We start from the raw sequence: 25683 nt of genomic DNA on the forward strand, positions 1-25683 counted from the left end.
TTTGGGTAACTATAAAAATGTTTTCGGCATTTGCAATTTTGGGTCGGTGAGAGTGATGCTGCTCACTTCTCTCAGTTTCTTATAAAAATGTTTGCAATTTGCATTAGCTCCTGCCATGCCTAAAGGATCTTAACATATTTTGACTTGATAGTAAGATATAGCATTACACGAACAGCATTTTCTTTTAATAATAAAGTTCATATGGATGTACATGTACAAAAAATTCATCATGTTTGTAAGAATAATACAAATCATTGTTCAAAGTCTATGAAATGCTTTGTAACTATGAATTACAAATGATTTACAATATATACTATCACCACACCAGAGTGCTCATCAACTACTTAAACCACTCAAGAAAAATCCCCCAAAAAAAAAAAGCAAAAAATAAGAAACTCTTTATCTTCTGTTTTCACCTGAATGATGAAAGTAGTAAACCTTATTTTTTATTTGGTTGCTATTTTGAGTCCTCCTTGAAGCATAAGTTCTCTGGTGATTTCATCCAAAAGCACATTCAGGACATGTTTTTCCATATCCTTTACAACATCACATCTTTCAATTAATGCAAATGTCTCATTCTTCCAACCAAAATCCCACATACAATCTATGTCTTGCTCTCGACTGAATATGTCGAGTTCAAGCATTTTCGGCAGGTAGTCCTCGACATTGGCATTGAAATTCCTGTTGTTCCTTCCATAGAATCTTAGCTTCTCAATGTCTTTGTTCAGAAGCCTAACCAAGTCATCCAGGGATGCTATGCTCATTGTATCGATTGATATGTTTGAGAATGGATAAGCTCTGAGTTCTGACAGTATCCCCTTTCGCTTCATTACTTCATATCCGCAGTCTAACATGAGTTCTTTGCATTCGCCTTCCCTGTCCTGGCCGCCGGTGCTCCTATCTTGCAGAATGCTGAATGGAATGTTGAGCCTGAAAAGAGCTTCTGAAGTATTGAGGAATGATCGGTTTGCGACTAAGATCCTCTTCAGGCGGATTTCGCTATCTGTTAGTGGCTTTTGTGTTCTCTTTGCATATATATTTTGATTTTTATGTCGTAAGTGGTTATTATTAGTACTCATGCTTTCTTCATGAGTTCCTGTAATATTAACAAAGAAACAAAAGTGTCAAAAGTAAAAACTAATACTTCAATTGATTTACTCCATGTATAGTTTTCAGTTCATTGGGTAGATCATGCAAAGCTTACTTGAAAGAAATGAATTCACATGTCAAATTTGGGTGAAGAGTGTTGTTTTTTGCTTTTGTGGATTTAAAGTGCTTATCTTTTCTATTTTTCCTTATAATAAGGGTGAGGCTTATCAATACATGGTGTAGCAGAAGATGTAATTTATGTAATTATATGCTCACCATTTGTTGTATTTAATGCAAGTTCACCACGCTTGAATCCTTCATTTGCTACCACAGGAGCAGCATGATCCTGCAACAAATCAACATGTTTCATTGTTTCCTTGTGTTATTCTACTTCAATTTCTGGACAAAGCTCCTGTTACTATATATTTTGCTTCATTGTATGAGACTGTTTTAGATCATAATGTAAAAGAACTTACCGAATGATTTGTAGTTAAAGCAACTGGTCCCTTTAGGCTATGGAGTTCTCTACCATCAGAATTGTATGATGTAGGAGCCAGATCGGCTTCTTTAAGTGGTTGGCAACTCCAATCCGGTGATTCAGCCACAGCTGCTGTTTCGTTAGAGTTGATGATGCCAACTGTTTCTCCCTTAGCATCTTTAAAGCCATTGAATCTATCTATTGCTCCTTGTCTAGAATCATGCAAAATATGAATTTTTTGTTTCACTTTCTCGATGAGCTTTCTTCCATTTCCTTCATTAGACACTTCAACAATCTTTCTAGGCATGTCAGCCTTTTGCTTTCTGGTATTCTTCACCTTCATATTGGCCAGTTTAGGAACAATTTTTTCATCCACCATCATTTTGACACTTGCCCCCTTCCGGTTAACTATCTCTTTCACTTTATCATTGGTGCCATTGGACGTTTCGTGTTTGGCGAAATCATCATATCGGTTGCCTAAATGTCCTTCCAGTTTCATAGCTTTCAAATTTTCTACAGAGTTCTGCTTCTTATGAGAACTAATAAGCCTATTCTGGTTTTTTGAACTTCTCAAATTCAATTCACTCCCTCCTTGTAATCTCGCCTGCGGCATTTGTTTTTCCCTCGGCTGGAGTCGTTGTTCGCTATGATTTTTCCCTTCTTGAGGCCCATATTTTGAGAGCATGTATGACTTCTGATCTGCAAGACTCTTCTCAGGTTTCTTCTGATTATTCATGTTCTGTTTGTATGTATTTTTTTTCACCATTTGGACATTACTAACATTGATCTCTTTCTCTTCCTGCATTGAAGGCTTAACTTGTGATCTTTCAGTCACTTGTTCGCCATTGATTCTGCCCTTTGCTGTGCTTTTCTGTTCTGTGATGTTAGCAGCACTGATATTATGCTTCGGCTTTTCGAAACCATCCAGGGGTTTTATTCCATACAGATCACTCCATAGTGGTTTTCCATTCTGAGAAACTACCCTGTGGCCAGCCTTTTCGCCAAGTGAATTCTTATTGGCAGCAAACAATTGTTCCTCATCATGAGTTGTTGCGGCCATGTTAAAGGCTTCTATCACTCTTTGTTTCTTCATAGCTACCAAATTCTCTGTTTCTTTGTTGTTATTCACTTCAACCTTCTTTGTTCTTTGCTTTTCACTAGTATACTGCATTGTCATTCCTTGATTTCCTCTAATCTTCTGTGCATTACCAGAATCCTTCTGCGGCATGATTTTCGGCTCTGCCTTCTCCGGCAAGTTATCTAGCCCCATCAGTTTTGCAACTACACTTGGAATCCTTCCCTTCTCTGTGTCAGATTTCGCCGAGGCAGAGTGGCTTTTCTGCTCCAAAACATCATTGAGATTCTTAATTTCATAACTAGATCTATTTGTTTGCTTCTGAGAAGTTCTTGAAATCTTTCCATCTTTGTTTTTGGTATTTGAGTTTCTGCCTTCTTTAGAGTTTGTAAGAATAATTTTCCCCTGCATAAGAGTATGCCTAGATCGCTTGTCGAAGGAGAAAATCGGTGGCGCCAATTGGTTTTTCTCAGATGCTCTAATTATTTTGTTGCTTTCATCATCATCTTCACTGTCTTCATCCAATAACTTGATCCGGTTTTTCTTCTGCGGCGCAATCAAGAACTCTGAATTCTGCTGCAGCTCTACCAGCATCCTGAGTGACTGTTCCAAATCAATAGCTCCTTGGAACAGCTCCTTCGCAACTTCAATCGAATATCTATCAATGTTGAAACCATTGGAGCAAGCTCTTAGTATCTGGTTTAGTCTCTGTGCACCTTTCGATATCTCATTTATCTGCATAGGGGAGAGGCCTTGAAAATTGTTTGTTGAAGCTTGTTGCCTAACCATGTTTCCTTGTCTATCCATCATGCCAAATTCCATTGTCCCCTTCTTGATTTGGTGAAGAAAAGCCAAAGTTGAACTATTATTGTTATTGCTATAGTAAGACGAATCAGCTCTTCTTGGTTTAGCCATGCCATTCTCGAAAGCAAAGGCTATGGCTAAGGAAACATCATCCATTTTATGTGAGCTCTGGCCTCTCCCATATGAAACTATCTGATTTGAAACTTCTCCATTGATTGAAGATCTATGGCTTCTGCTAGACCTATTCAGCATATCTCCATTTCTTGAACTTACCTATAAATAAATTTTAATAACAGAAGATTTGCTATATGAATTTATGTGTGCTTAGAATAGAATAGATACACTCAATGTCGTGACTTACAATTTCATTGGATTTTCTGTTCCTTGATCCAACACTTGTTTGCTTGGAGTAAGAATATGCATCTGTTTCAACAGAATTAGCATAATAAGATTTCATACATAGAACTTTCTTGCATGGCTAACATACAATTGTACTTTAAATACAATCCCTCTGCAGAAAATTGAATTGTGATTTCCAAGAAAACCCAGTAAACAATTTCTGTTAAGAAAAATATATAAGAAGAAAGAGAGAAGAAAAATTGCTGTTGGATCAATAGCTTGCTATATTACATGCTTTTACTAATTGATCACAATACAAGTCAAGGTAAAACCATATTTGATTTTAGTATATGTTTTTTGTTTTCATTTAGTATCACTTACAAACTGCCACTTTTTTATTTTCTAACTTAAGGATTTTGTGAAAAAAATATTGATAATAATTATTTTATTTTATTTCCATAGGCATACGTTTTTTTTTCTTTTTACAAAACTGTAAAAGCAATAAACATAATGAAAACAAAGTGGCAGATTTGTAATAAGTAATACAATAGCAATTAAACACACAAAAATCCCCTATCAAACTACAAATTCCCTCATTTTCTTGTTTCAATTATATATTTGGGATGTGAATCTTCATTTTCATAATTCATAAGACAACAGTACTAATTCACAGGCTTAACACACAAAAAGAGCAAAATATATAATTTATTTATATTCCATAGAAATTAAAAAGTTACCGATAGGCTGTGATTGGCTTGTCCTCTGAGACTGATGAGATGCAGCAGGAACACCCATTTTTTCCTTCCTTAGCCTAAGATCATCCAAAAGCTTCTGTGCAAAATCTGATCTCTTTGCCATAATTCCCTTACTACCCTCCAATCACCAAAACACTGCAATATATACAGTGTTATATTAACAAATAATAACAACAATAAAACACCACATACAACCTTTGGGTTTCTTTATTTCTTCTATCTTTCTGAAGATCCTAGTTTCAATTCAATAGATAAGTGGGAATGTTGTTGTTGTTGTGTTCTTTGAATGGTTGAGAGGGTACAATCAGAGTTGGGTGAGGAGTGAGTTCTGTCATCATGCAATTGATTGGTATGTTTGAAATTTTTTTTATTAATTTTAATTTCTTTTAAACACTGAGAAGGATTGACGTGAAAGTTATAGCTCCCTCTCTATCTATCACTCATCACTCGCTGTATGTGTTGCATCTAACTTTTATTGTAATCTAAGCAAACAATATTCATTTCACTATATATTGGCTTCTTACCTAAGTTTTTTTTTTTCCATATAAATATTTTGTATATTTCATTATGGATATGTCGGGAGAAAAAAATTAAGCAGGAAAACTTAAAATTTAAAGTGGAAACATTAAAAGTGCTTGAATTGAAGAAGAAGAATGAATGCATGTGATGAGGGTAGTGGATGTCCAATTGTCCATTCATGAAGGAGTTTTGTCTCCTTGAATGACACATTAATGCATGTGAATGTGTGAATCGTGAGTTATGACCCTCTCAAAGTGGAGAATTTTCTGTTTGCTTTTTAATGGATCTGATACTATAATTTGTATCTTTACTATTTCAATTATTATGCTTTCGATTTTACAAATAAATATATTAATTATTAACTAATTAATTGAATTCATTTGACACAACAGAAATATTACATTGGAAATCGGAATAAAGTAAATATAACAATCTTATTTTTATGCAAATATCGTAGTGCCAAAAAGAAGTATGGTTATCATTTTCTTTCATATTTCAGCCATTCCTCTCTCATCACTTTCATTCCCTTCAACACCGCATACATCACATACACACACCTTCTTTCACGGTCTCATAGCTCTCTTTCATCACTTTTATTTATTTTCCCTTTCTGTGATATGTCTCTGTAAAGATTCACTAGCTATCTCGGTGAGTTTTAGGGTGCGCCTGCCTTAATCAGGCGTGTCACACGCCTTGTGTTTTTTTGGATGTTGGCACAATTTCCATGAGACACGTGTTATTTTTAGCAGTATTGTGTAGGTCTGAGGTGTAATTTTTGACTGGCCAACAGGTTAATGAAATCTCCTCAGTATTAAAATTTTGCTCCATGGTCTTGGGTGAATATTTAAATTCGACATTATATATGGCAAGTGCATAAATATATTTTTGTTAAGAGACTGAACCTAGTTGGGTTGGCAGATGTCTTTTTTCTTTTATTATTTTGGTGGAACCGTATATATATATATATATATATATATAAACGATTTTTGGGTATACATTTATATAATAATTTATATAATGATGTATTTTTATATGATGATTTAAATTAATGTTAAATTACTTTTGAAATTTTTTTTTATATCAATTTCAAAATGAATTCATTGAATAATTATTAAAATTTTAAAAAATTTAACGTGAATTTGAATAAACTATAAAAAAAAAACAAAAAAAGAATGTGGATAAAAGACAAGAATGTGGATAAACCACTACTCTTTTTGGATCTTCAAGAAAAGATATAGTTGTGGTGGACTTAGCATCAACATCACTAACATATGTTAATGGAACTAATTCTAAATTTTTATTAGCTAACGTTTATCATGTATGTTAAATTTAATTTTAAAATATTTATATTTATTTAAATAAATTATATTTAATTAAAAATTATATATAATTAAAAAATATTTATATTTATGTAAAAAAATTTCTATAAAATAATATATTGACAATATGAAACTTACATTTTAATTTAAAAAATTATCTAAAAAAATTTGATAAATATTTAATAATTAAATCAAAAATTAAAATTTTATACTTAAAATGATAGATATTAAAAATTATAATATTTCATGAATATTGAATATATATTTTTTAAAAGAATTAATTAGAAAACTAACAAATCATAAAATAATACCAAATTAATAATTAGATATATTCAATTTCTTAAAATGATATGGAAAAATATAATTACTTAGAATTTAATTTGAAAGATTAAAATTTCAAAGTAAATGGTAAAAATTTTTTATTAGTCTACACCAATACTTAAAAAATATCTTAATATTTTTCTGTAAAAGAAAATCAAAATAAAACCAATAACACATAAAATAATATTAAAAAGATAAATTAATTATTATAATGATTAGGATGATGAATTTTATTTATAAAAACTAACCTTTCATACGGTTCTCCTTGTAAAATGAGAATTTTATTCAAAGCCAAAAAATTTTAAGGTTTCTCCATACTCATTTACAGAAGTAGTAACTTTTCTCAGACTCTTTTTTATATTAAATTTTTCCAGACTTTTACTTCATAAAATAATATTTATTCTTTAACCAGTGTGAATTTATTAGTTAAATTTTAAAATTTTTTTCATAATTTAACAAATATTTAAGCAAAATTTTGGCCCATCTTTTTATGAGTGTTCGTCACTTATTTACTTACCTGGATCTTTTATGGCCCATTAACATAAAAAAAAGGGAAAAAATGAAAATATATCAAGTATCGAAGACTACTACATAATATGTCTTCTTAGCTAAGGTCAAAATGAAATTTTGAATAAGACCCACTAGCAAAGCAGTAACCTGTGTCAGAGAGGACAGGCTAATGCTGCGCCTCATTGTGACCGGCGCTTCCTAAAACTCACCAGCTATCTCATTTATGGTACTTTACTTTTTCAGCAACTCCAGTAGAGAAATTACAGCTTGATAAGAGAGGAGACTCATTTTTCAGTTTCAGTTGAGACTTTAAGATAGATTGTTAATTCAATAACTACTTATATTTATAATTGTACGTATATTTATATAGAGGATTACAAAGAATCCAAATTAGGGGTTTTCATAATAGAAAATTTGGAAACTTTTGTTCAATTAAGCTTAATTATTTTCAATATGTCCTTTTCTATAGGTGTTCCATTTGAACTTTTATTAGTGAATTCTGACAAAAAAAAAAAAGAACTTTTATTAGTGAATGAATATTGTCGTTTATGCCAGTTTTATTTTAATTTTTTCACAATTATATATGGCCTATCTTTTGCTTCTCTCTTCTAAAATGAAGCATTATTCCCAAATAAACAAAAAAAGCATAACTTTGAGAATATTATAACTTAAAAAAAATACTATTTTTGTTAGAAAAGGTAAGAGAAAATAGAAAAAAAAAATTTATAATACCATATATAAGGTATTTATTAGTGTTAAGAGAATCAAAATAATAAAAATATAAAATCTATAATAAATATTTAGATATATTAAATAATTTTAATAAATGTTAATTGATCTTAATATATTCTAATATTTTTTGTCAAACTCAGGTGACAACTTGAATTTAAAACTTATTTAAAATACCGAAATAAGAAAAATTGTAGAAAGCTAGAAATTGAAGGAATGGGCATAGATAAAAACAAAAATGTTGGAAGAAAGTGCAAACAAAAGTACTGAAAGAAAAACGTAAACAAAACTGGCAAAAGAGTGACGAATTGCCAGAAAATTACTGAAAGATGATGAACTATTAGATAGATGACAAACTATTAGAAAACTTTCGAAAAGGTGACAAACTGTTAGAAAAATGACAAACTGCCAAAAAAATGATGAATAGTGAACTGTGAAGATATTGCAAACTCTCATAAAATAACAAACTGTTGAAAGGTGACGGAAAAATTTGGTTTTTCCATGAAAATAGGTAAGTGGCAAATAACAGTAGTTTTGACTTATTAAACTCGGAAGGACAAGAGAGAGAGGATAAACTAATCGGTGAGGTGAGAGCATAAAAAAAAGTGACAAACGAGAAAGAAAAAATGTGAAAAGTTCAATGATTTTACTCGAATAAAAACAATCTATCCTTTTTAACGAGGATATCATTACTCTGATACCATGTTAAAAAATGTAAGAGAGGGCAGAAAAAATATTTGTGTATTTAAGTTGGGTAAAAATGATATAATATATAAGGCTATTTATAGGTATTTAGAGAATTAAGATAATAAAAATGTAATAACTTATAATAAGTATCCAAGTAAATTAAATAATTCTAATAGTTAATTGATTATAATATATTTTTTTCATTTTTTACCGTATTTATCAATCGACAAGTTAAGAATTAATCTATTGCGGTACTGAATTTCATTTAAAGGTTTGTCGCTAACTAATGGATTATTATATGTCCAAAGCAAACTTCAAATCTCGACACTTATTTAAGTAGACTAGTTATGTTAAACAAAAATTAGTTTGAAGAGAGAGTTTCATAAGCATATTGTAACACCTCATTCATTTTATAAAAATATTTACTTTTTAATTAAGAAACAACAACAATTCAATAATAAAAATATTATTTCACTTTTCTTTTTTTTTTTTCAAATTCTATTCGATCGATTTGCCTTCATTTTTTTTCTCTACTTTAGAACAAAAAAATTTTAAAATAAAAAAATGATAAAGTGAAAAAGTGATAGTTTAATTAACGTTAAATTTATAAATGGTAAAAATTCATATGCAGTTAACTTTACATAAAGTTGATAACTGAGAGTTGTTAGATAAAAATTTAGTCAGATCAATCAAATTATTTAAGGGTTCTTAACTATCAACTTCACATAAAATTAACTACACCTGAGTTTTTACTTTTATAAAGAAGGTGTTACCTTAATTCAAAGGTAATTACATATACATCCTTATCTTTTTTTTCATTTTATTAACTTTTTCATTTTTATTGTTTTTTACTTGGATTAGCTTTTTCATTTTAAAAACATTTTATAGGTTGGGCATCTGATTCCAATCTTCCACAATATGGTTAAGGATATATATGTAGGCCAGCCAAAAACCTTCATATGTTTCTATCCAAAATTGTTGATAACATCACCAGCAAGCCTTTCTTTCTTTTGTACTTTGGGCCGATTCCAATCCCATCAATATCAGTTTCTTATCTATTTCAGAAAAAGGGGGAAACCTGACCCCAAAAAAAAAAAAAGGAAAAAGAGGGGAAAAAATTGATGTTCACATTATCACATGTGCACGATATTAATAACGGATCATGAAATGTGAGCAATTATTTAGTAAGTTGCATTTAAGGAAGAAAAAAATGTTTTAAGATCTGGACTAGGTTCATATTCTCTTTATTCAATATCTAAGCAACGAATATGATTAAGTACGATTTTGGTTTTTAAGATATAAGTCAAAATTTTTTTTTATTAATTTTTTTTTCATACAAAACCATCCTTAAGATTTAATTTGATTTTAAAATCGTCCTTATTTTAGAGGCAAAAATCGTACAAAGGTGATAATGAACACGGAAGTAGAAGTAGATCACAGACATCTTCTTCTCTCATTCCTCCTTCTTTTTTTTTTATTTAATAATTTTTTTGTTAAGAATAATTTGGTCTAAAATTTTAATATTTAAGTAAAAGTATGAATTTAAAATTTGGTTTTAAATTTTAAGGACGATTTTATATGGAAAAAAAAATTTAAAAATTTCGACCTATATTTTAAAGACCAAAATCGTACTTAGGCAAGCGAATATGAGGAGGTTGGATTCCAAATCGTGGGAATCTTTTCTCCATAGCGTGATCCGACCATGGGAGACTAGCCAAAGAAGGCAAGTAGTTTATAAAATGTTTTTACATGAAATTTTACACTACAAAATGGTATTCCAGATTTGTCAAAAGGAGAATGAAGGAATATCAGATGGGCCTTGGGCCAGATAAGGCCCAATAGCATACTCTTGAAGACTTTAGTAATATTTCACCCCATAAAAAAAAAAAGAATGATGGGAGTATTTGGAGTTTCCGAAAACATTTACATTATTAGCATATGGTTGCAATTTGCAGGTGCAATGTATAAAAAGGAAGTTGAGTTAAGTGTAGTAGCTGCTAGCAGCAAAAGCTGTGTACTATTGTTGTTGTACATATATATGAATGATACGCGTTTCTGGTTATGTATATACACAACTATATACACTACATTCATTTGATAGTGAAACAATTGAAAGCACATGCAATTGGAAAATTAAAACCACCAACACAATCTAACAATTTTAATTCCTCTCAGACGCGTATACATTATAGCTCTAATGCTATTAGATGTGTGCATAGCTGTGTTGTATATCATATCATCACTGATTAATTAATGTACATATACTCTTCAGCCACATGCATCATGATCATCATGATGATTATTGGATTTTGGATGTTGTGAGATTTTTAACAAGAATAATAAAATATGTGTTTACAAAACCTAATAGATAAAACCCAGGATATATATGATAGTATGTGTCTTAAAATAATCTTATTAATATAGATATTATCCGCGACAGAAAGAACATTTTAATAAGGAGAATTTATACTGTTAATATAAAATAAATCATGTAGCTAGATATTTATTAGTTAGGATGATATTAGTCTAATCATCGGAGACTAAAATAATACTTTAAATGTCATTATTATTTTTTTGTATTTATTATTTAAATGTTATCTAAGATGTGAAATTATGATTGAATAAAAAGATTGGTAATCAATGTACTAAAAGTAAACTTATTGCCAAGATTCTTATTACAAACATTTTTTGTTTGTTACTAATTTAAAATATAGAAAACTTTAACAGAAAAAGGAGCATACTTATATTTATTCTGGCAAATGTTGACGGAGAATTATACCAAAAGAAATATTGATACAAAACAAATAAAGTTTTATGATTTAAATTTAGGTTCATGATTTGATTTAGTTTGTTTAATTTTAGATTTTTTCTTTATTATTTCGTTATGCAGTTAGTTACTATTGCAACAATTTCCTTTATAATTGTAACCATTTTATTTATATGAAAAAGTCATTATATCAATATTTATATATAAAATGGTGTGTAAATTAAAAGTATACACAGTAGTTATACTTATATTGGTTGTAGTAGATAATTATAAAATTTTAATCATACTTAAAAGTATAAATTTAAATCAAAATAATTTTTTTATTATTTGATAAGACTTTTAAATTTAGTTATATTCTTAAAATTAAAAAATATTATCAAATAATAAAAAAGTGTAACCGATTTAATTTTAGATATAATTTTTAAGTGTTATTAAAATTTTGTAGCCACCATAATCATGAATTCATGATTACTATGAAATACATTATATATACATTATTTTTCTTACATCTTTTTTATACACTTCTACTTTATAAGTAAAAGTAATTGATAAAAAATGAAAAATAAAAAATATATACAAAAATGGTAGAAATTTTATTGGTCAAGAATAATCGATACGTAGACTTATAGGTATGGGACTAAAGTTGTACTTTGGGGATTACTTATAGTTCATGTCTTCATGATGTATTAAAGATAGAAGTAAGCTAGCTAGGGATAAAATTAATATACGTCCCCTCCAATATATTAATACAAGTCAACTCAATTACTCAAACAAAATTTGATTTTTAACGACTTTAATTTGAGCATCAGAAATGAAATAGGAAAGATAGAAAGGCAATAATATTTTGGCCGGCTGGACCATCAAACTCCATAAAGAAATGTTGTTGTTTAAGGCACACGTACGTTGATAATGACCTTCCCCACCTTCCTACTCAGAGGTTGCTCCCCCAATTCCATCTCTATTTCTTATCCTATATATTTCCTATAACATGAATACATAAATAAATAAATGTTTTATGGGAAAATTTAATTTACACAATTATTTATATTTTTTGTAACTTTTTATTATTATATTGGTTTATCTTTTTTGAGTAACATACATCTAGGATCTTATCCGGAATAAACAGACACTGTCAATAGTATTGATTAATATCTTTGCACCAAAACTTTTTATTAGACATACGTAGGTATCACACAAGTTGTATTTTTTTAATAATATTTTTTAATTTGATAGGTTAAAAATTATTTTCATGAAAATTTGAACTCTACTTAAAAATTTATTGTTAGTTAATATATTATTATATGTAAAAGCAGATTCGAACCTCCAACATTTATTTAAATAGACTAATAAATTAATTACTAAACTGACTTAAATTGGTTACAAAATTTGGATATGAACCATGACTAGATATTTTAAAAGTGATTATGCTTGCATATTGATTTTAACAGGTTGAAGCTAAGACTGTTGTTAGGGTATCTATTGATAATTATGTATAATTTAGTATTTAATTAACATGCGGCTGTGGTATTTTGTGGACTAATAATAATTTTGTCCATCTATAGTATTTCTCTTGTGTTTGAGTACTCTTTGATTTTTTTTTTTTTTTGAAAGCGCCAATTATTGTATTAGACCTCTTGATTTTCATTTGACAAACATAACCTTAAAATTCAATGAGTTTCTTTTTTTTTTTTTTAACTTATGAAAAATATAAATTTGGCAACTGCTAGAAACGAGCTATGAAAAATATAAATTTGGCAACATAACCTTATAATTGGATTCAAATTGGCCTAATTAATTGATTGGACAATCTTTCGAACTACTTAACTTGATCCAATAATAATAAAATTTTAGAGTCTAGATCGACTAAATATTTAGAAAAAGATAAATCTAAATTTAGGTCTTGTGAATGATGAAGTTTAAAACTTCAAAAGTAAAATCAGAATATTTTACAATGCAGGATTTTAAAAAACAAACTATATTAAATATCTTTATGTAATATAAAATTATTAATTGAAGACTAAAAATAACAATGTTCATTACATTTAATTTTAATTTCTCAACACAACTGTTGAAGAATTTGTGATGTGTGTTGAGTTAAACCAAACCAAAATATAACCCAAATAATTAAGTTATTGGATTGAAACGAGTCATAAACACCCAAGAAAAAAGAAAATCAGATATCTATTTAATGTCTATGCATGTTAAAAGTTACATTAATTCTGAGAAGTTAATTAATTAATTAATATAGTTAACTGCAGTATGTATTACGGAATTTTCGCTTTGATAACTTAGCATTTGGCCAAATTAAACTTGAGGAAAATCTTCAAGGATTATGAAAGCAGAAGAAATGTGCAAGTCGAAGAAGATGCTACATGTATAGTAAGCATGTTGAAAAGTTTTTACAAAACTTTTAAGATATTAATATAGCCATTACTATATTGTTGCTTTTAAAGCAAGTTGAGAGAGTGGATAAATATGAAGAGACAAAGACATGCACAAGAAAGGATATCTATCCTTTTTTGATAGGTCATCATAGCCTCAATTGGTTCTCAACATTAATATATAGTTGATTAGAGTGATAGATGTTACATGCATTGCGACAAACATATAAGATTTTTTTTTCCTACTTCTCATATTCCTGGAATATATATAATATAATATATTTGTAAGAGATTTTGATATTTAAGTTAATAATAATTAAAAAATATATAAAAATTAAAGGTAGATAATATATTTTTTGTATATATTTTTTTAACTTGTTTTACGTTGAATTTAAAAAAAAATTAAATTTTAAATTTTTAGATTATATAAATTTTAATATCATGTCATAAATTTATTTATTCTAAAAGTCAAATTTGTTAAACAAAAATATATGAATAATTATATATCTTAGTTTAATTTTCTATAATCAATATTAAAATAATTATATTTCTTATAAATCTCTCTCTCTCTCTCTCTCTCTCTCTCTCTCTATATATATATATATATATATATATATATATTTGAATAAAAATTACCTCTCGTCAAAAGATATATATGTAGTACTATATAAAAGATAAATGAATAGTAGAGTTTTAATGCTGAAAATCTGCTTTACCAACTGTTTAAATGCCATTTATTTGATTGCTTTAAATCAAATTATTGAAAGGAAAATTTGGGAGATTGTATCAGAATTTGATGAACAACCAACACATGGAGCTGCACAGGTTATATCTATGTGATCTAGCTAATCATAAAAGGTTCAGAGATTGATTATATATATATATATATATATATATATATATATATATATATATATATATGTTTGTGTGTATCTTAATGACTCGTTGAATTTCTTTTTATTGCTTAATTAAACAGTTGAAGGGATCTTATCACTATTTCAAATTCATCAATAATGCTTTGCTTTTGGTCTTCGATTAACCACGTGGCATGTCCGTTACAAGTGATAGGAAATTGTACAAGGTTTTAATTCAATTAATTGGCATTAACTTAAATTTTAAAATTACTTTTAAAACTTAAACTATTTATGGATAAAAAAAGCAAGTAAGTTTCTGAATGAATTGCAACGATGAATTTATAGATCGTTTAAAGAATGAGATAAAAGACTAAAAATAATGAATTATTATGTTTAGTATCATATTTCTTTTAGACTTATGATGAATCTAACATTTCAATTTTACAAGAATTGCGTATGTATAAGTGTTTACAAACTTACTTAGTAGCTTATTTTATTTAAAAACGTATAATTTCTTCAAAAAAACTCTTCAACACCTACTTTGCCTGTGATGCTCAGAAGAATTGATGGTTGAGAAAACCCTAATAACCTTCATCTCTTTTTTTTATTCCCCTACCATTCTGATTCCTTTTAATTTATCTTTGGCGGTATACAAAAAGTGGCAGCAATAACTTCCTTTTTCTAATGGTAGTTAATATATCTTTATATTCTGTATTTTCAATAAATTATACAAAAATATTATTCGTACACTAAAATCAGCCACTAATATATTTGTGTATAAATATATGTGATTTAATTTATTTTAATGTGTATTTATATTTTAATATGTATTTTATATTAATGACTGACTTTAATAGCTAATTTTAGTGTACATGTAACATTACTCTAAATTATATATTCAAATTTCCATGGTATTATTCTGTCTTTATTCTTAACTTTTTTATGTATTCTATGTTTTTTTTTTTGTCTAATATAATGTAGTTGCATTGTTCTTTTGAGATTTGTTTAGAATAAGATATTTTTTAAATTAATTTAATTTTAAATGAATTGAATTGATAAAAAATTATTGGATTTGAAATAAATATATAAAATAAGACTTAATTTGATCTACAAATTGATATAAATATTTAATTTTATATTTTATTTTATTATTTATTTGTTACATTCCGTTAGTATTAATAATACTGTGAGACCGCTGTTAAACTTCTACCACCTCTTTTTTTTTCCTCCAAACTCTTCTTCTAACTTTTTTAAAAGGTAAAAATGACTTTTATATTTTTAATATACTAAATCATTTCAATTCAAACTGAATTTATAGGATTTACAAATCAAATCAATTTTTATTTCTTATTTATTTTAAACAAAAAATTTAATTTTAAAATCAAAATCAATTGTAATTTCATTGTATTCTAATTTCTAAACACATCTTTAATTTGCTGTAATTTCCTCCTCCAGACATATTTGCATGTGATAAAGTTGTTGTTAAATAATGTTAATCCTCATAGAAAACACAAATACACAACAGTGACTATCAATTTAATTATTTAAAGATGAAAATGAATGGAACGAAAAAACTTCAAAATTTTAAAATTAAAATACATTTACAACAATCCTCCAAAATTAATTTATTCATGTATCATAAATGCTTTTTTCATACCGACTTAGATTAATTGGGTAATCAACTCGTTTTCTTTTTAAAAAAATGTTAAAAATATAAATTTTATCATATGTATATAATAAACTTCAAAACTTATCTTATTTAACATTCATTAATTGTGGTAATAATTAATAAATACTAAATAAGGTAAATTATAGTTATTTTTGACTAATTTTTTTGTTATCAAGCATTTTCGATAATAATATATTAGTCAGTAACAAATCTTCAAATGAAGCTTAAATCTACAACATATTATTAGTCTTTAATTTAACGAAATAAAAAAGAAAAATAATATTTAAGAATTTGTAGAATTTATTATTTTAAATTATTAATCCAATTTTTTTAGTCTAATAATCTAATAACATATTTTTAGTCTATATTTTTAAATATTAATAATTAACTGTTAACTAAAAATAATAAATTTTATTGTTCATCTAATATTTTTTTTAAAAAAATTAAATGCCTTCTACTTGAGAGAACCTAATTTTCTCTTATGAATGTGGAACTTAATGAGTTATTCGGCACGGATGTAGACACACCTAGAATTGCAATTTTCTTAAAGAGTTTCATTTTTATGTTCTAATAATAATAAGATTCAAATAACAAGTAAACTATTTTAATGAATAGCTAATTACCATTATAAATAAATAATTAATCTCTATAATTAAATTGGTAGTGTTAGCTAGTAAATAAACATTTTTATGTTTTATTAGTTAACAATAAAAAACTGCTTTAAATAAATTAATTAATAAAAATTAGGTAACTACCCACGTAAAATATTTTTATATAAAAATAATAGTTGAGGATTATTAAATAGTTTAATATATTTAAAATTTGATTAAATTAATTAATATAATACATATCTACATCTTAATATCATCTTTATATAAATATATTTTTATTGAGTACTCATTTAAAAATTATTCTGTCTATAATTTTGGTAATTTTATAAAACACTGTTTTGTCAACTAATTAAGGAAAATGAAATCCTTACTACTTAAGCTTGATTGAAAAAGAAATATTGATTTTGGCAACTGCTGTCACGGTCACTACTGCAAGGTCGGTGAGAGTTTGAGGTACATAAGGCTTCCCAATTTCTCTTTCTTTGAACTTGTATTTTTCATCATTTCTGCTCATTGTTTCAGTGAAGTAAAAATAATACAATCTTCTCCTATGAAAATATCAAGATTATTATGTTCTTCTTTTTCCATTTCCAAAAAAAAAGCAATATTATTATAGCAACTAAGATTATAATATTTAAGATATTCTTATTTTTAATAATTTTAATTTTTTTATATTAAATATGCTTCATGAGTTACCTGAAATTGGATTGTTTTTGGGCATGAACGTGAGGTCTAGATTTTTTTGGGACAGCGTCTGACATCTACTGATGTCAAGGTGTGCTGCCGTTCGAGTTCCTCTAAGGAGATGGGGGTGGTACCTACAAAGGACTCCAATGCTTAAATTAGCAAGGATTTTAGGCAAGTTTTTAGTAAATTGGATGTTAAATATACCTGAGAGTATCACTATATTTATAGTAGAATCGATAACCACCTTTTAAAGTAGTTCCACCTTTAATGATAGATAACTGATCCCTTTTTCTATGAAAGTTGTTGACATATTCCTTCTAGATAAGTGAGAGATATCTTAGTAGTTAGTTACTTATTTGAATAAGTAGAGATGAACTACCGTTGTCGTGCTCGACCTCATGTAGGTTTACTAGTTGGATATCTTGAGTGGGCTTCTATTCATTTTGGACCTCGGTATATTTTTGGGTCAGGGTATGAACAGTGCCCCCTACTTGATTCCAAATTTTACGACGTCGGACTCGAGCATTTGTAGATCAGTTTAGTCTTCGGCAAATTAAAACATCAGCCCAGACAAACTGTCTTCCTTGGGACTAGGTCGGGTACTCGACGTATTTTAAAATTTGAGACATTACGTATTTTCGTATTTCTGTTTTGGTAACCGTACGCTATAAATGAGGGGTCGCAAAATTACTCTTTTGCCACTGGTATCTTATAAATACCCAAACTCATTTCTCTTTCTTCTTTTTTGCTTCTTTTCTAAAATGTTTGCGCTCAACATTTTTTCCTCTTTCAATCTTTTCAACTTCTTTCGCACAACTACTCTTGCGTTCAAAATTTCTTTATCTTGAGACCTAGAAGGCTTTGTTCATGCTTTTGAGAGGAACGTTCGTGTTCTGCTGCTTGTGTGTGCTTCGTTTCATTTTTCACTCAAGGTTGGTCTTCGCCTTTTCCATTTATTTTATTCACCTTTGTTCTTGGCTGGATATGTGCTTGTGGTTTTGAATTCATTTTTGTTGATTTGGCAATGATTTTTTGTTTATTTGATGGTTTTGTGTCATATTCGTTTGAGAAATTGCTTCTTTTTTGAACTTTTGTTATTGTCGCTAAGAAACTGAGTGAGGTTTTACTTTATATTGCCCTCAAATGGTTGCATGTTTTTCGTTGAAGATGGCACCATTTTCGTATTTATATGTTTGTTTAGAATACGAAGGGTTGTAAGAACTGTAACATTCTTAGTTGATGACGACCAAACCTTTTTTGATTTTGTGTAAATGCTTATGCTGTTATGCCTGACCTGCCGACTTGTAGGGATGATCTTCTTTTATTGTATTGTAGGTATAGCTTTTATGTCTTGATAAGTAATTCTCAACATGTCATTTAAGGTCCCGTCCAACTTAACTTGGGTAGATGTATCTGTTCTTTCTGTCGTTTCTGTTATTGATAATGAGTATGCTGAGACCTTTCATAGGCACCGTAAGTTGTGTGTAAACCAGGAGGATGAGAGGAAGTATGAAATTATAGTTGCTAAAGAGAGGATTTATTTTTCTCAACTTGAGAAGTCGGAACACCATTTTATGCATGTGTATGAGTGTTTTTTCACTAAGTTGGAAGTTAGCCTTCCTTTTAACAACTTTGAAATTGAGATTCTTAAGTTTTGTAATGTTGCTCATTCCTAGCTTTACCCTAACTCTTAGAGTTTCTTGAAAATTTACCACTTTTTTTGTCGTGAACTTGAGATCCCTCCTTTTTCTAAGGTTTTCTTTTATCTTTTTATTCTTACCAAACATTTTAGCTCCAAAAAGCAAGGCTGAGTCTTCTTCTGAGCTATTCAAAGGAGAAAAGTCTTTGCCATTTTTTATGAATCTTTTCATAATTTTAAAAACTACTTCTTTAAAGTCCAAGCTGTCAATGGTGTCTGACTTTTCTTTCTTGATGAAAGGGATGAATCCCTCTTTAGTTTGTACTGGGAGGAACACCATGTAGTTAGTAATTATGGTTTGGACGACTTAGATGAGGTTGAGAAAAGTGTAGTCGCTTTATTCCAGGAGTGTCGGGGTTGAGCTCCTAATTTAGACACTAAGAAATACTTAGAAAATCCAAGCCAAATCCAATCTGGGCTAGGTTACATTATTTTTCATTTTAAAGAGATAATTTTGTTGATTGTTTTGGTGGCTTGACATAACCCGACTTTAATGTCATGCAGAAAAGATGGATCCTAAGTCAGCTACTATGAAAACTCTTTGTTCTGCTAGAAAGAATGTCGTTGCCAAAAATATACACAACTGAAAGAGGTCGGTGGATCTAGAGATCTCCCTTCTCCCTCTAAGTCAGACTCAGGTGCCTCAACATTGATAAAGATTATTACTGACCTAACCCGTCCTCTTTCCCATTCTGGTAATCAAACAATTCCCCTTTCGCCTCCCAATCCTGAGCTGAAGCGCAAAAAGCGCAGGACTGATAAATCAGCAGATATTTACGAACAAGGCTTTGACGCAGTGGCATTTTACGAAAACACATCTTTCCAAATAATTTTATTAGTATGGATGATGTTTATATGAAACACCACCTTCAAGTCATAGCTCGGGGCGGGATTAGGACGGCGGGAGTGTGTTCCGGTTTACTAAAGCAACTCGAGGAGACTCCCTTAGGTGCTATCCAATGATCTTTGTCTGACTTGAAGGCTAAGGTGGCATTTTTGCAGGCGTCTATGTTGGAGTTAGAAAGGGAGAAGGAGGTCCTAATGTTTGACCTTTCCAAAGCTCAGGAGAGGGTTAAGTAATCTGAAGCTGCCTGTGCCATGGTGGAGGGCATGAAAAAGAAAGCTAAGGAGAGTTATACCAGGTCTTCAAGGAAAAACTGGAGAGGTCAGCAAGTCAAGGGAGAAATAGGCAGATTTAGAGAAGACTATAGCTCATGAAATGGACGAGTTGGTTGAGAATTTAAAAATCCAGTTCCAAGTTATAGCTCCCAAGGTGGACCTCTCTCTTATTAGTCCTAACAGCGTCGTGGCTGATGGGAAGATCATCCCTGCACTTGATGATGAGGAGGACATTCCTATGCCCGACCTGAAGACTTTGGAAGTCCGAGTTAAGGGAGCTTCTCAGAGCTTTTCGACTCTTAAGGACGATGAGCCTACTACTTCTCAGCTAGAAATTCTCTTGACCTCCTCCGCACAGCCCGAAGATACTTCTAACATGACTTCTAGCGAACAAATCCCTCTATCTTAGTTCTTAGTTTCCAAATATCAGATTGCCCCCCGATGGGCCTTTACGAACAATTCAATTTTGTAATAGCTGTAGTTTGAACGTTTTTACCGCTTAAAAAATCTTTCTTTACTTGGATATGTGCTGGCTTTTTTCATGAATGGATGTTTCTTCAATCATGCTTTATTTGTTAGCACATCTATTTTTTTAGCCTTTCATGACTTAGTAAAAATTTTCGTTAACTTACTTTGATAATTTTTTATGCTGTTTCGTGGAAGATGTCGGTTAAAAAATAGGTCGGCAGTTATTTTGAACCTTTCGTTTGTAAGGTCCATACTATTTTTCCTTAATTAATTATGCTCCGACTTTAAGTAATCGATTTTAACAAGTTACTTTTGCATTTCGTTTTAGGCCCAACTCTTTAGGTGTCAATGAGGTCGGACCATGATCTACTTATATAACTTCTTACCCTAATTTGTATGTCGTCGCTTCATCTTGCCGACCACTAGGTCAAACAATGATTTTCGCAGTTTTTTTAGTTTAAAGTAGTGCGTTTAAATGGAAAACTTTATGAGAAAATAAATTATCATCAAGAAAAAATTATTTACATAAGTTTTGTTGCTATAAAGAGTTTTTCATTAACCTTTAGCCTTTACTATGGTGCCTCGTTAAAACTCCCTCCAGAAAAATCCTTCTCGAAAAAAAATCATGAAGTCGAAAAAAAAGTACACAGGGGGAGCAAGGTGCACTTTCTAACTATAGTATCTTTTTAGGTTACATGTGTGCCATGACCTTGGGAGGTCATTTCTCTTCAAGTCAGACACTTTATAGTAACACTTTTCTAAGACTTCAGTGTCTTGTAAAGTCTCTTCTAGTTTGCAGCCAGCTTTCTTGCGCCCGACTTCTGTGTTTCGATGTAATTTCGGATTAATATGAGGTCATTCGTGGCGAAGCATCTTTTGATGACTTTCTTGTTGTACCTTAAGTCCATTCTTTGTTTGAATGCTTCCTCTTTTACCCGAGCTTGTTCTCAGACTTCTGGAAGGAAATTGAGTTCTTCCTTTTGAGCTCGGGTGTTTCCTACTTTGTCGTAGAATTTAATCCTTGGAGATTCTTCATTGACTTCTATAGGTATCATGGCTTCTATGCCATAATCAAGTTGGAAAGGAGATTCCCCAGTTTTTGAGTGGAGGGTTGTCCGATATGCCCACAGAACTTGAGGAAGCTCGTCTGCCCATGCTCCCTTTGTTTCTTGTAATCGTTGTTTTAACCCGGCTAAAATGACTTTATTCATATCTTCTGCTTGTCCATTGGCTTGGGGGTGTTCTACCGACGTGAACTGGTACTTAATCTTGAGGCTTGCCACCAAGCTTCTGAAGGCTGAGTCAGTAAATTGAGTTCCGTTGTCTGTGGTAATGGAGTATGGGACTCCAAACTGGGTAACAATATTCTTGTAGATAAACTTTCGACTTCTTTGAGTTGTGATGGTTGCTAAAAGTTCTGCCTTGATCCAATTAGTAAAATAATTAATACCCACTATAAGGTACTTTACTTGTTCGGGTGCCTGTGGGAGCGGACTGAAGAGATCTAAGCCCCATTTTACAATTGGCCAAGGTGAGGTGATGCAAATGAGCTCTTCCGGAGGTGCCACATGGAAGTTATCATGCTTCTAGTAAGGTGGATATTCCTTTACAAAGTCAGCTGCATTCCTTTATAAGGTCGGCCAAAAGAAGCCAGCTCGGATCACTTTCTTAGTTAGTGATCATGCTCCTAGGTGGTTTCTGCATTTGCCGCTATGGACTTATTCTAAGACTTCATTAGTCCTGGAGGTCAGGGCGCACTTTAGTAGAGGTGTAGACATTCTTCTTCTATAGTGAATGTTGTGAACCAAGGTTAGTTTTGTGCTTTCCTTAAGAGCATACTTGCTTCCCTTTCTTCTTTAGGGATGATATCAAATTTAAGATATTCGATAATAGGGGTCATCCAACCTAATCTTAGATTGGAGTTAGCCATTGTATCTGACTTGTCAACTTTCTTGGCCACTGATGGTGCGTGGAGAGTTTCCTGAATCAAGCTTCTATTATTGCCCCCTAGCTTGGTGCTGGCCAGTTTGGAGAGGACATCATCTTTAATATTGGATTCTTGAGCTATATGTCGAATTTTTGCTTCCGAAAATTGAGCTAATTATTTCTATGTTTTTTCTAAGTATTCTTCATGTTGGGATTTTTAGCCTGATAAGTTCCATTAACTTGAGAGGTTATTACTTGAGAATGACTAAACACAATTAACTTTACTGCCCTAACTTCTTTGGCAAGCTTCAAGCCAGTGAGTAAAGCTTTATACTCGGTTTGATTATTGGAGGCTGGAAACTCGAATTTCAATGAAAATTCTATCTGAGTTCCTTCTTCATTCTCCAAAATAACTCCTGCTCCACTTCCAGCTTTATTAGATAATTTGTCTACCTATAAGTTTCAGGCTGTAGGACTTTCCTAAGTTTCAGTGTACTCGGCCACAAAGTCAACTAAATATTGGGATTTTATTGCTGTCCAAATTTCATACCTTAAGTAAAACTCGCATAGCTCTATTGCCTATTGTAGCATCCAACCTACAGTATCCGTCTTTTGTAAGATATGTTTCATAGGTTGATTACTTCATACTTTTATGGTATGAGCTTGGAAATAAGGTCAGAGCCTTCTGAAAGTGATAACAAGGACATATGCGAACTTTTCTAACTTGTAGTTTAGTTCTACCCCTTGTACGACCTTGCTAACAAGGTAAATCGGTTGCTATCCATTTTCATCTTCTTGAACAAGAGCTGAGGCTATGACCCTACTCGCAACTGCCAAGTATAATTTGAGCTCTTCCCCTGGGATAGGTCAGGTGAGGATTGGTGGTTAACTCAGAAAATATTTGAAGTCTTGAAAAGCTTATTCACATTACTGAGTCCATTCAAATCGGCTTCCTTTTTTGAGTATTGAGAATATGGGTAGAGACTTCAGGGTTGATACTACTGAGAATCTGGATAAGGATGCTAACCTTCCATTAAATGATTGGACTTCTTTGAGACAAGTCAAACTTTTCATCTCCAATATTGCTTTACATTTATCTGGATTGACTTCAATGTCCCTTTGAGTGAGCATGAAGTCTAAGAACTTCCCGAGTTCTACTGTAAAAGTGCACTTTGAGGAATTTAGTCTCATTCCATATTTTCTTACTGTGTTAAACACTTCAGCTAAGTCAGACAAGAGATTAATGTCTTCTCTTATTTTAACGAGCATGTAATCGGTGTAGACCTCCATCAACTCACCAAGATGGGATGAAAACACCTTATTCTTTAGCCGTTGATAGGTGGCTCCATCATTTTTTAATCCAAAAGATATTATCACATAACAATAGTTGGCTTTTGGAGTGATGAAATAGGTCTTTTCCTGGTCTGACTTATACATTGAAATTTGGCTATATCCCGAGTATGCATTCATAAAAGACAAGTTTTTATACTCTGAAGCTTAATCCACTAAGGTATCAATGCTGGGAAGTGGGTATGGATCTTTAGAGTAGGCTTTATTGAGGCCAGTATAATCAACACACATCCTCCACTTTTCATTTTGTTTTTTCACGAGTACCACATTAGCCAACTACAAAGGGTATTTTACCTCTCTTATGAACCCGTCTTCTAATATAGGTTGCACTTGTTCTTCTACGACTTGTGCTCTTTCCGGGTTGAGCTTTTGTCATTTTTTTGAACAATTCGTGATACTAGGTAAACACTGAGCTTGTGACACATAAGGTCGAGGTGTATTTCGGGCATATTGAAGGCTTTTCAAGAGAAGAGGTCGGAGTTCTGTTGTAAGAGCTTAATGAGGCCTGCTTTTAATTCTTTACCGAGGTTGGCTCTTATACTTGTTGTTTTCTCTGTCTGGTCTCCGATTTGAACCTCTTCAATTTTTTCACCAGGTTGTGGTCGTAGTTCTTCTACTGCTCTGGCACCACCAAGCTCAATAGTGTTGACTTATTTACCCTTTATTCTTTTCCGCAGATTCAAGTTTCATTATAATATTTTCTTGCAAGCTTTTGATCTCCTCTTATAGCGGCAATTCCTTTTGAAGTAAGAAATTTCACGTAGAGATGAGGAGTGGAAACGACTACAGCTAGTCATTTTAAGGTTATCCGACCTATCAAGACATTGTAGGCCGATGCCACATCGACTATAATGTAGTCAATGCTCAAGGTTCTGGATTTCATGCCTTTACCAAAGGTGGTATGCAACAGGATGAAACCGAGAGGTCGGATGGGTATGTCGCCTAACTCAAAGAGGTTGTCTGGATAAGTTCTTAGCTCTTTTTCTTATAATCTAAGCTTGTTAAAAGCGGATTTCAATAATATATTGGCTGAGCTTCCCTGATCTATCAGAGTTCTGTGGAGATTTGCATTGGCAAGTATCATAGTGATCACAACGGGATTGTCGTGACTAAGTGTCATGCCTTGAGCATCTTCTTTGGTGAATGAAATTGTGGACAAGTCAGGAACGTCACAGTCTCCACTGACTTGGTAGACTTTCTTGAGATGCCTTTTGCGAGAAGACTTAATTACTCCCCCTCATGTAAATCCTCCATTTATCATATGTTTGTGCCTATAAGGGGTTTGAGGTCGCTGATCTCATCGTCCCCCATCTTCATCACCTCTCTTCCTTTTTCTTGGATTGTCCGACCTTTCGGCAAGATATCTCTTTAATTGCCCTTCTCTGGCCAGCTTCTCTATCACATTTTTCAGATCATAGCAATCATTAGTAGAATGCCTATATAGTTTGTGATACTCGCAATATTCCGTCTGTGTTCTAGCTTTTTTGTGCCTAATAGGATGAGAAGGTGGAAGTTTTTCAGTGTGGC

At 31.0% G+C, this 25683-nt stretch overlaps 1 protein-coding gene across 2 annotated transcripts; it reads right to left on the reverse strand.

Moving 5' to 3' along the window:
- Positions 1-169: 169 nt before the first annotated feature.
- On the reverse strand, positions 170-4889 carry LOC130979063 (uncharacterized). Of its 2 annotated transcripts, none has more exons than XM_057902418.1 (5): positions 4523-4889; positions 3808-3869; positions 1566-3719; positions 1366-1435; positions 170-1096 (listed from the first exon to the last, which is right to left on the reverse strand). In XM_057902418.1, exons 1-5 carry the CDS (start codon positions 4641-4643, stop codon positions 447-449), a joined length of 3057 nt encoding a protein of 1018 aa, XP_057758401.1. In that variant the 5' UTR covers positions 4644-4889; the 3' UTR covers positions 170-446. The 2 variants fall into 2 exon arrangements, with proteins under 2 accessions (XP_057758401.1, XP_057758402.1); XM_057902419.1 differs by having other exon boundaries at positions 1566-3708; positions 4523-4761.
- Positions 4890-25683: the final 20794 nt, after the last annotated feature.

This window comes from Arachis stenosperma, chromosome 5 (assembly GCF_014773155.1).
Source record: "Arachis stenosperma cultivar V10309 chromosome 5, arast.V10309.gnm1.PFL2, whole genome shotgun sequence".
NCBI lineage: Eukaryota > Viridiplantae > Streptophyta > Magnoliopsida > Fabales > Fabaceae > Arachis > Arachis stenosperma.

Bases quoted from the DNA above. Each gene is read 5' to 3' on its own strand.
- LOC130979063 (XM_057902418.1), bottom strand. From the start codon at position 4,643: ATGGCAAAGAGATCAGATTTTGCACAGAAGCTTTTGGATGATCTTAGG. The intron at 3,870-4,522 runs GTAACTTTTTAA...CTGTTGAAACAG, and splicing joins AAGCCAATCACAGCCTATCG to ATGCATATTCTTACTCCAAG. The intron at 3,720-3,807 runs GTAAGTCACGAC...ATTTATTTATAG, and splicing joins ACAGAAAATCCAATGAAATT to GTAAGTTCAAGAAATGGAGA.